The sequence below is a fragment of the Diadema setosum genome, chromosome 8, assembly GCF_964275005.1.
Source record: "Diadema setosum chromosome 8, eeDiaSeto1, whole genome shotgun sequence".
In the NCBI taxonomy this organism is placed as follows: Eukaryota; Metazoa; Echinodermata; class Echinoidea; order Diadematoida; family Diadematidae; genus Diadema; species Diadema setosum.
This window is the reverse complement of record NC_092692.1, coordinates 648,891-661,457: the sequence shown is the minus strand read 5'-3', so window position 1 is coordinate 661,457 and position 12,567 is coordinate 648,891. Positions and strand designations below refer to the sequence as shown.

Sequence of the window (12,567 nt, the reverse complement as noted above, 5' to 3'; positions counted from 1 at the left end):
GAAGAAAATGGACAAAACATACATCACGTATACTTATCGAAAACAAAAGAAAAAAAAACCAGAGATTAATCAAAAAGCTCTATCAAAAAACGACGACGTAACGACGGTTACTGCTTATGAAAATGTCTTCTGATTCGCTAAAATATTCCACACCCCAATTATCTAATTCTTTTCTTTACGCCTGCGATTATTTTCCACAATCTTTTTTATATGCAAATATCTAAACTTCTTTCCATCAGCTTAATCAACATGTTTCTTTTGCTTCTCCTATACTATATCAAAATCAGGAACTCCAAAGTGGTCCCAAGAGAGATTACTTACTCGTACTACATAACACGCCACTAAATCCAGGCAAACAAGAACAGGTGAATGAACCCAAGAGGTCTGTACAAGTTCCTCCATTTGTACAGGGGTTGCTAGCGCACTCGTTGATATCTGCAAAAGCACACAATCAGAAAAATAAGTCACAATGAAAAGGACGTCATCCCATTTGTCTTTCTGAATAAGTATATAGAAAAAAAATCGCTTTGATGTAATGTACCTGTACCGTAAGTTACATGATAGTTTATTAAAATTCTGTAGTGTTTCCACCTCCATCTCTTCTTTTTCACTTCAGTAAATTTGTTTGAAAATTAACCCCTGTAAAATGTCATAATCATTTTAAGAGATCAATTTCAAAAGGTGTGTTTTCTGTGATCTCACCATTTAAGACGTAGTAAGATAAATGTATTCTGAATATGTAAATGATGTTATTATGCCCTGAATTGGACATGAATGAATGAGTTAAGTGATAAAAAGTTCTATTCACTGTGTTGCAGTTTCGGAAGTATACCTACATTATGTATGGCATTCCACAGTTCTGCAGTTGGAAGTTGATATATTCCGTCCTTTTTAAAGGTACTACATAAGCCTTTTTACAAGCTGTTCCCGGTTTACAATTGATCTGTAACTTGTTTTTCTTCTCACTCTCCCCTCTTTTTCTCCATTTGTCCTCCTCTCGCTCTCGTCTCCATATCATTTCCTTCGTTCTTTGTTCACTTATCATATGAATACATTTACGTACGTCTTTGCGTTTTTATTTTCCCATTTCTTTTTATTTTCTCAATTATACGTCACTTGCATAGTACTTTTTCACCAGTTTTCTATCTTCTCACTCTTTCCTCTTCACCTCCATTTTCGTCTCTCTCTCTCTCGTCTTATTTTCCATCCTTTGTTTGTTTTTTTTTCACATATATCGTATATATACTATATATTTTTTCATACATTTTCTTTTCTTCTTTTCATCAATGGTATTTTTACTTTTATTTACTTTGTTGTAATTGTTTTGTATATTTTAGTTATTTGCAAATCTATATTATTGAATTGATGATGTGATATGTTTTTCACTGGATACCCTAACAAATAAACTTCCAAACTTTCTATCCTTTCTGTGTTTGTGTGTCTTGTTGTGATAAAATCATCATAGCTTCGCAAAGTAAATACCGTCATGAGAGACTAAGTAACAGACTCCATATACGCCTCGTAATAGCAACTGCAAGTATGAGTGATAAATTGTATTAAGGGGAAATCGATTTGTGATATTTTTAGATTTAATGACTGACGTCGATGTTGGCTTGCATTAACTGAATTGATCTCGAGAGACAGACGTCAGAGAAAGTAATATATTTTTAACATTATAGCGTGACTTATCCTCTGTCACCAAGCTCTTCATAATAATGTGCCTGCGAGCAGCACGAGATGTTTCATTTTATTTCATTTCATGTTTTTATTTGTCAAAGTTTTGTATAAAAACATGGCATTGAAAATTGGTTTGTCATATGAACAAATCTTGACAACAGATAAACAACAACATTACATTACATTACATATAACATCAAATAGAGTTATTTGTTTAATTAAGTTAAAAAGAAATATCTGAAACTTTCCACGTACTTGTTTCACAGTTGGTGCCAATGGTGCCGAAGGGACAGTTGCACAAGTAGATATTTACTAGGTCAAAGCAGGTTCCATTATTAAGGCATGGAGAGCTAGCGCATTCATCTATAAAGAAAACAAGAAAAATATGTTGATATGACTAGGTTTTCTACCAGAAGATAGCAGTACCTGTAACCATCGCAATATAGGGCTAACAATGTATTCATGATATTCGTCCGAACGTCCGTCCTGGGGTCCGTTTCATGACAGCCGTATGAGACACTTTTCGCTCATAAGACACACTTACGAGAGACTTAATAAGATGGGTTTTACTTTTCTTTGAAAGTCTCTGATACGTGTGAGCGCCTTTGGCCATTCTGAGATTTATGTAAAAAGTTTTATATGATGACTTCATGAAACGGGCCTCTGGACTGAGAAATGAATAGAAGTGAGGGTACATTGCATGACACGCGCGCACACACACACACACACACACACACAAAAGAAACCGCCAAATGAAATTGGCCAGCAGGTTACTAGTATATACAATTAATACTGGTGTCAGCTATCATGCTTGATTTTCCATGCAGACGGTAGTGCGTACTCAGGGTGACGTTGTACTTGCAAATCTAAATATTAAACTTGGTTACATATAAAGTACATAGGTTTTTTTTTTTTTCTTTTCAATGCAATGATGCACACATACATGAATGCCTTTATGCATTTCTGAATGCATTTAACCTAGTGACTCTTTAAAGTTTATACCATTGGTTGCTTGTGAGTAAAAAAAAAACTTCACGAACTTACGGTCACTTGTTTTATTGGTTACATTAAAACGAAAGGTGAAGCATTTGTCAATAGCATCAATCTGCAGGTTATGGTCTGTCGTTTTTATTCTCCTTAAACTTACTCTGTGAAATCTCACAGTTTGTCCCGCTGAAGCCGGTTACACACTGACAGGTGTACAAGCTGCCTGGTTGCCCAAAACACTGCCCGTTGTTCTGGCATGGACCGATGGCACATGGATTGGTTTCTGGATATGATTGAAACATGTCTTACCAATTATTTCATCATGCCTAATTAGAATGCAATATACTCTCCATCAGAGAAAATCTATTCCTGACTTACAGTCATTGGACTTGACTGAATATTGCTAGAAATAACATCTGGTTAGCAAGTCTGCCATAATTTTAGGAACATTAAAAGAAACGGGACAACTGACTAGTTCATCACAAAGGATTTCAAATTTTACTCATTATTCACAAAACTTTTTGTATTGACTCTCTTAACCGTTCACTGGATGTTGCCCTAATGCTCAGGATTCTAAAAAGTCATGCCAGGTGAATACGCACATATTACAATCTATCAGGTAGAATGGTTACTTACCTCTATTTATGGTAATATCTGAATTGCCCTGCTGAAGGATTTCTGCCAAATCACTAAGGTTGTCGAAGGTTCCAGCGTATGACAGAAGGGCAACTGTGTAATTGTCAATAGGTCCAACTCCTGTGATCGGAAACGACAGTTGATTGGCTGGTACAATAACCTGTTAGCAGAGTTAAACACATGCGCCAGACATTGACTTATATGGTGAACGACTGTCTTTATGGGGTGATCTGAACAAGATTCAAGGAGTTTACACGTTAATCGGCAAATGTACTTAGATTTGTCAATCATTTGTGTTTCATTTTGAATCATACATATTGAACTTATGATACTGCATACACATAATCAGTATGTCTCATCATTATTTTTTTTCTCTCTGAAATGAATTCAATTCATTTCCATATTACTCAGAACGGGTTTTATCGTAAATAGTATTAGCACAAATTGTTGTATTTTGACCAGTGCAAACAGACGAACATTATGCATATACATTATGCAGGTTGCACACTTACAGGGAAGGGATACACAGAAAAGAAAAGAAAAAATCCCAGACGTTTTGAGGCCTATGTCACAGGCACACACACATAAACAAACGAATTGCACGAAAATGAAACTAGCTAGCAGATTCATACTTATCTCAGCTATCACGTCGAATAGACAGATAGACAGACAGACGGACAGACAGACAGATAAATCTGTTATCTCCGAATATCAGCGAAAATTATCGATTATTGCAGTTAAGAAGCAAGTGAATTAGGTTGCAGACACAAATGTCAATGTAATGATACATAGCATTGCATATACTACACAAATAGATAAATATTCTCCAGCATGCGAGCAAATATTTCAATCCGACTCATTTACTGTATATTCATACCGAGTGTCCTTGCATGGAACACCAAGCGTCCATAAGCAACGGCCATCTTTTCAAGCAATGCTTACAATGGCGGCCCTCTGCATTATCGCTTCTTAAATATAATATTGTTATTGTAATCCCTGCTGCATAGACATGCATACTGTAATATTATATAATTAATTTCCTTTTATATCGTTGTTTATGCAAGTCAAACGACTCTGTTTCAAATACACTTTGTATGTTTCCCATGTTCATGATTATGTAATTTATGTATAGATTGATTTGCAGAAAATAAAGTATCTATCAAAAAAAAAAATCCAATTACGCTATCTAAAAGATTAGTGCATGATATACGAAGGACATTATTCCACTTAAAGAAATTATAAATCTATTGAGGCAAATGCCATGACCTACACGAACAAAGGCACATTATTCCAAGGTATAGGCTGTCTTAATTGGCGGCACCAAGAAATGTTGAGAATTCACTGTCTTTGCCTGTCTGCTCAAGGTTCCTTATGGTTATAATAGTATTTGTTCAGCTTTTCAGTTTCGAGTTTATGTCTTTCTGTACCTGGTTAAATGTTTCAAGTGGCTGTGTTTCCGAACCCCAGATAATCGCATAGCCATCTACCCGTCCGTTTGCAGGGGGTTGCCACGACAAGAGCACCGAGGCGCTGTTTTGTTCCGAGAACTGCGCGTTTGTAGGAGGAGCTGGCCCTGTGATAAATGTAAAGAAAGAATCTCTTCTCATGCACATGATAAGAATTCGTTTCATCTTCATGCCATTATGCAAAGAGCCTGAATTTCACCCTGCGGAAATTCTTAGCGATACGATCCCAAACTTGACAGTGCTGGGGAAGGCCCGGGGGGGGGGGGGGGGAGCTGCAGTAGCGCCCCCCCCCCCCCCCCAGTTCTGCGGTTCCTGTGGGTATTAAGGTAATAATCTTCATCAAGAATGTAAAGTTCTTGTCCCAATACTAGTATTCAGATTACAAATTTATACAATGTATTGGATGAATCAGTTTATAGCATTCTCTTGAGATGTGACCCAATTTGATCAGATGACCTGACGTGGAATATCTGTCAAAATGGAAGCCCTAAATCGATATTGAGCATCATTTACCATGGTGTCCTGCAATGATCAATTTTACTACATTGAATTCCTGCACTCTCAATTCTTTTGCTGTTAAACCCAGTGGATTGTCGCTTTGTCAGATAAAGCTCAGTCGACGATTTATGACGAAATGAAGAATCGTCGCGCTAATTTGACTATTTTCGTTAGACTGTCATTTCATCAATACATTTGCGACCCACTTGCCTCAGAGACAAGCTATTTTTTTTTGCGCTCTTTCTGTCGCTTATATTCAAAAGCTAGAATTCCAGTCTCGTGCATTGGTTCTAATGAATTGAGACAGCCTTGTTAGGAAAACAGCGCATTAGTGGTGACACTGCTTCGGATCGTCTTCGTAAATGTTTCAACACGTTTTTGAAAATCTTATAAATGCGCAATGTTTGAGTGAGACAGTGATTGAAAATTATTTGGATCAACGTATGAACCTTTCATCAGTCTGCAGGGTGTGTCTTTCCAAAGACCTTGTGATTTATGCAGAAGTTTGTGATAGAAGAAAAAATCTACTGTAACTATATGGAAAATTACAGGCAGATATGAAAAACAACATCCATCACTCATTAACACGATAAAATAATGATCTTTCAGGCTTCTGAGACGACATTACTTAGAGTGATCAAAGATAATTGGTATACCTGAATAGAACAAACCTGCAGGAAGTGACCGCTTATGTACGACACTGTCGACACAATGCACCTTTTGCTATGAAGTAAATCCAACATGAATACAGCTAGTCGGCAGAGCCAGTGATACATGTTTCTTAGATGTAAAATTCTAATACATTGTACTGCAATAATCACAAAACTCGTGTGTAACAATAGTTATACTAGGTGTTACAAAAAACATTTCCCACTTTTGATGCTTAATAGCTCGAAAACTATAATCAGATAAAACTCTCATTGATATGAGTAATAGCTGAATAATGTACAATTTAGTTGGAGGTGATTTGAATATGAAAACCTAGATCAGTTTCATTAAATCCATGATTAATTTCAAAGTTAGGTTCCAGATTTTGGTCAAATTTTAACCCTCTGTACACAACCTGAACTTTACACAGGAACTAATGATGTGTATGTGAGTGTGTACTTACAATGACCCTGAACAATGGACCTGGATACCACCTGTTCAGAGCTCTGCTCCAAGGCACATGAATGCTTTGTAAATTATTCATGATGGATTGTCTGTGCACTGCTAGTTTGGATTGCATGGGCACTGCTAGTCTGAATTCCTAGCAAAGGGTGAAGTGCATGCACATGCAAAAAAGTAAGCACATGTTTCCATGTGCTTGCATACACCACATTTCAGAATGAATAAAGACTAGCTGTGATAGTGGAATTTCTCATGAATGAATAATGGAGCATTCAAATCTTGGTCATTGTCCAGGACCATTGTCTGGGTGTCAACTACACACTGCCATACACACCAATTGAGTTTTGTACATAGGGTTGAAAACAGAGCAAAATCTGAAACATAACTGAAAAATGATGTTAAATTTAATGAAACTGAATTATGCTGTCATTTTGAAACTGCCTCCAACAAAATTGTACACTATTCAGCTATAGCTCATATCAATGTCAATGTTATCTGATGTATAGTTTTTGAAATATTAAGGATCAAAAGTGGGAAATGTTTTTGTAACACCTGGTACAAGCTGCTTTACAGGAAAGCTAAAATATTACAATGTAATCTTACTTGTATAGGCGTTTAAAGAAACTTGTTCTTCTCTCTGGCCTGTGGGTGTCACGCCTTGGATGCTGACTGCATACTGTGTGCCTGGCGTCAGGTTGACAGCATTCACCCATAAGTCTCCTCCATTTGCGACTGCGTTGTATGTTTGCCTCAACGTCCCTCCAACTTCACTGACTGTCACTTCATACAATGGGTAGCCAAATTCGGCCCGGTCTTCCCATCCGATGTCAAAGCTCGTTGTTTCAAAGTTAGTGATGTTAGCCGTGAGATTGAAGAGTGTACCTGCAAGAATTCAAAGTTTCGTTACTAAAGTCGCATAAGGACAAATTAAATGCGAAAAATAAAATCTGAAAGGAATTTTGTTTAATAGGGTGAGAGAACAAGGAAAGTAATCGTAGTAAAGTAAACTAGGAGTATATTCGATGTGTCCTTCGCTTACTTGTAGTGGCAGTCGCGGAGCCCACATCAACAGTTTCTGTAGCTCCAATGAGACCAACTACAGAGATTGTGTAAGTTGTTCCTGGCTGCAAATTATCGATCACTGCATTCGGCTGGGTTGTTGTTATCGATGCTGGGGTCGTCTGACCAGAAGCCAAATAATCAACGCGGTAGGACGTAGCGCCATCTATAGGTGTCCAGTCGAGGCTTACTGTCTGTGCACTGGTGCCCAATACATTTACTACAGAATTCAGTTCTGTTAAAATAAGAGGTTCACATATAAAAGTAATGAGATGAAAAAAAAAAATCTTCAGATGAAGAGATGCGCAGAAACAAAAGGCCCCGTGCATTTAAAAGATAATTCGCTGCTTCTCTTTTAGACATCGTAGGCAAAGGCCGTTTGGTGTACCAATAGTAAGTTTTATATTCTTTATTTTGATCGAATAGGTAAGGTCTGATGGCTATTGCAGAGTGTGAAATTTCTACCAGTGTTATATCCATTCACATCATAGTTTTATTTCATTTGATATTTTGCATACCCAAATAGTATGAAATTATCATAAAGTAACAGTGATAACTGTGGTATTGTGCAAGCAGGTGAAACGGCATATTAAGACAGTGCAACAAAAAAGGAATTAAGTTAATGCGTACATGAAATATGCAAGAAAAGAATGTATACGTAAACACACTTGCCCATACATGCATAGACATGATAATTAATATTATACAAATATTTTAGTATTTTGGTATCAATTGTCGACGAATTAAAAAAAAAATAACGCAAATCAGTTAATAGTTAACTAATGTGACTCCATGTTATAGTGGAAACATACATAATCACAGCCACTAACTGACATAACCAGAACGATACACAATTTAAACCATCACTTCTGCTGCGTATGGCCTAGGAAGCGTCATAATACCAGGGGAGGCGAAGGACCTCCAATACTCATTCAACCTCTCAGCACAAGTGATAGAGAAATGTTTCCTGGCAGGACACTTTGTTAGTTTATTTTTTTTTTACAAGATTAATGAGTAAGTGATGAAAGCGCCTTTGCGGGCAACATGAGATTTGTTCTGATGTATATCGTACACAGATAAACTTCTATTCTAGATATTAGAGTACCTTAAATACAACGTCACGGTTAGGTAAAGACCCTCATCACACCGATTCGTCCTTTCATCCTATGATTTTAGGAGATTCAACATTTCATATTCTGCCGCACACCCACACACACAGACACACACAAAATCCTACAAACGTTACGTCATGCGCATGTGTGTAGACATTGTCATTTTGCCAATAATTAAAACTGTACTCCTGACTCTAACATCAACGACATTAATAACACGTGTCTGTCTCGATGATTTGTCAATTTGTCGATTTGGCAATTCCATTCAGCAGCGGCCTACATCCATACAAGCCTGGGCTACACGCCCTTTCCAATGAGCCTACCTGTTTGTACTGATGCCGTTCCCACGTTAACCTGACCTGGAGCATTGGCTAAAACGTTCACTTGGTACTGGTTCCGTGGTGTCAAACCTGTCACTGTGATAAAATTGTCGGGAGTGACCAGCTGCCGAGAGCCTTCTGGACCCGACACAGTAATCTGATACACGATGTTGTTCGGTATGGCTGTCCAGTTCAGAGTGACGGTCGTAGGAGTTTGAGAAATGACTTCCAGCATCGGAACTGTGTTAACCAAGACATGTTACGTTATACAGTCATTACAAGACAGGTGGCTTGATTTAGGGTTACAATTCATTTTCCCGAAGGTTTGTAAATAAGAAATGAACTAAGGTTGGTAATTCATAAGGTTCGTTATTCCTAAGGTTCGCTATTCAAAAGGTATGGTGAAATAAGGTTCGTTATTTACAAGCTGAAACATTAGTAAAGGTTCCTTATTCCAAAGGATTCAATAGTCCTCAAAAAAAAAAAAGTGAGATAAGGTTCATAATTCCGAATATGAAATGAACTTCATGTAGCGGCAAAACACGCTGCTGTAATTGCAAAAACAAGTGTGATATTACGAACTAAAAACACGCACACAAACACACACGCGCACACACGTACGCACACGCAAGTATGTAAACACAAACGCACATAATACATACTTATTGACGAGTGGGAATACAAATCCTAATCTGTAGTTACGTTATTGATGGAAAAAGAGGTATGTTTTCCTCCTCCGTATGCTATCCCTCTCCCCGCTTCAGAATGAGCCATGCATGACGAAGAAACAATTGTGATAAAGGCTACTCAAAGGCAGGAAAAAACCCCGAACAAAGAATCCTGCAATATACCATCATCATTTTGAAACGATCATCATTTTGAAACGATCATCATTTTGAAATGATCCTCTGTGCTCCCGTGGACATGATCATAAATAAGCCCTTTCCTACTCTACTCGACTGAAAAATAAAATGACATCCTCTTTTACGCTTCTCCAGAGATTATTCAGTTTTCGAAGTAAACAATAATAAAGAACATTACCTAATTTTTCGATTAAGGAACCTTATAATTCCGAATAACAAATCTTATTTGGTTCTCAGATCCATTAATTTTCGGATTGCGAAATTCCTCATATTTCAATTTGGATTAAATAATTTTCTGAGTGACGTCACAAATGTTCGGAGTAACGAACTTTTCTGCACTTTCGGACTGCTGACTCTTGAAGTATAGAGAAATTGTATATTTCGGAATAGCGAATCTTCTTTTCTTCTTTTCAGGGTTGATAAACCGTCGGAATACCGAACATTGCTTAGCGAACATCATTCCATTTCCGGATTAGCAATACTCATTTCATTTCTCTTAAACGAACCTTCGGAATGCCCAACAATAATCTTATTTACACTCAATTTGACAGTTATTGTGAGAGAGTTGAAAAAAAGGAGAATAACAAAACTGAGGGATTGGAGTTCAACGTAATGATAAACTTCAGATTGGTCTAAAATGTTTTAATACGTCATGGATTGGTTTGATCCATTTCACTGTTATGTACTTTTTCAGTGTTTTTATACCGTTTTCACACCTAGGATGGACTTTAGCTTTTTCACGTTACATTGTTTATTCTGTGAGCGCATGTTACTGAAGATAATAATCTTCCATGACTAATTTACTCACACCTTTTATATGTCAGCTAACTTTGGCTTGTGACATGTTTGTTTTGCTAAAGTGAAGATGTGAGGTGAAATTGAAATTATGTACAGCACCGTTTCTCTTACTCTTATGTCTTGTGATTCAGGTAGCTGTCGGAAGACTTACGTGTTGTAGCAGTAGCAGAGCCGACGTTCATGCGATTAGTAAGAGGGCCGCCTTGTACGGTGAAAGTGTAAGTACTACCCGGGGTCAAGTTGGTGATGGTGGCGCTCTCCGTTGATGACCCAGTTGTGGCGCTGGTCACCCCGTCTGTGTAGGTGATTGTGTACAACGCAGTGCCTGCTATTTGATCCCACACCAATACAGCCGTGTCCGACGTAATGTTCTGAACAGTCACCGATGTTTGACGTTCTTGTGACAGAGATCAGAAAAATGAGAGAAATAGATTGATTTCAGTTATTGCATATGATTATGACTTTCTACCCGTGGCCCTCAATGTACTTTAGCCAATGTTATAAACATTAACTAGTATGTGTCACATAAGTATGCAGTGATTGCAACAAAACATGCACATATCTCGCTCATGTTATTGACTTTATAAAAGCAAAGCTGACAATCTGTGATTACAGATCAACAGAGTCCCCCCCCCCCCCACATCCACATGAAAGTAATAAGATGCTGACTTATATGCTTGCAGTCTTTCTGTCTATTGAATAAAGATATACACAAAGCTACTTGTTTCAAAAGAAACATACATTGGACGAAGGAGAGGAATCTATAGCACTAGCAGAATTCACTAAGGCGTAAAGTGTTTTCATTGCTCTTGACAAAAAGCACTACCGTTTGGCGACTCTCGCACAGTTCAGGACGTATTGTTAATCTTTATACAGTATGTCCCAAAAAAAAAATTAGAACGGGGCCCTCCGCAATGATATCTTTAAAAATAGTGAATCAATCTAAATACAAATTCAGGGTATGAAACTATAACTCATTGCCCACATCTTACAGAAAACCCCATTCGATTTGCTTCAGTGGTCAAAGAGAAATACGGAATTTTGTAGAGGATGTCGGGAATCTCTTCTGTCCAAGTTCTATTGTTCACACACAAGATCATCGAAATGCTAAACTCGGAAGAATCTGATTCATTACGTGCTTTACAACAATCCACATTTCTCTGTGACCGCTTAACCAAATCGAATGGGGATTTCTGCAAAATAGAGCTGAAATGTTATATTTCAAGACCCTGAAGTAGCATTTGAAAAATTTAATCATATTGGGCATTATCAATGCGAAAATCTTATTGTAATTTGTTGGAGGACATACTGCAGTAAGTCGCCCCAAAATTACAATCAGATTTTCGAATTGATAACACCTATTATGATCAACCTGTGTACGTGCTACTTCAGACCCTTAAGGTATAATATCTTAGCTCTATTTTGCAGAAAACCCCATTCAATTTGGTTAAGCGGTCACAGAGAAATGTGGATTGTTGTAAAGCATGTCATGAATCGGATTCTTCCGAGTTTAGCATTTCGATGATCTTGTGTGTGAACAATAGACAGAACTTGGACAGAAGAGATTCCCGATATCCTCTACAAAATTCCGTATTTCTCTTTGACCACTGAAGCAAATCGAATGGAGTTTTCTGTAAGATGTTGGCAATGAGTTATAGTCTCATACCCTGAATTTTTTATTAAGATTCATTCACTATTCTTAAAGATATCATTGCGGAAGGCCGCGTTGTAATTTTTTTTCGGGACATACTGTATTTGGTATGAGTTAGAGAGTGAGAACATCCTCCATGGCAAGCACACATACGTTATCACACGCCACGTCAACTTGATTCTGCCCAGATGAAAAACACTCTAACTCAGATAAAGAATAAAAGCAACAGTACTGGCGTCCCAGGTACATTTCATTGATCACATCCACTTCTGAAAACAAAAACCAGAATCTGTGGAACAGAGACGAAAACTACTGCCGTTTTCTTCTTCTTTTTATTCTATGGCGAGGAACATTTTCATATCTTGTTTTTAGAGCTCACACTTAAGATAC

General features: G+C 37.5%; 1 protein-coding gene across 1 annotated transcript in view; it reads right to left on the bottom strand.

The window, feature by feature from the left end:
• Window positions 1–12,567, bottom strand: part of LOC140231682 (uncharacterized) — a 178,846-nt gene that overhangs the window by 132,935 nt on the left and 33,344 nt on the right. The window contains exons 8-16 of the mRNA XM_072311836.1: window positions 10,678–10,923; window positions 8,869–9,105; window positions 7,414–7,668; window positions 6,978–7,256; window positions 4,728–4,873; window positions 3,301–3,460; window positions 2,825–2,947; window positions 1,933–2,040; window positions 322–435 (exon numbers count right to left, since the gene is read on the bottom strand). Coding sequence (XP_072167937.1) covers window positions 322–435; window positions 1,933–2,040; window positions 2,825–2,947; window positions 3,301–3,460; window positions 4,728–4,873; window positions 6,978–7,256; window positions 7,414–7,668; window positions 8,869–9,105; window positions 10,678–10,923 — 1,668 coding nt within the window. The remainder of the gene's footprint in view (window positions 1–321; window positions 436–1,932; window positions 2,041–2,824; window positions 2,948–3,300; window positions 3,461–4,727; window positions 4,874–6,977; window positions 7,257–7,413; window positions 7,669–8,868; window positions 9,106–10,677; window positions 10,924–12,567) is intronic.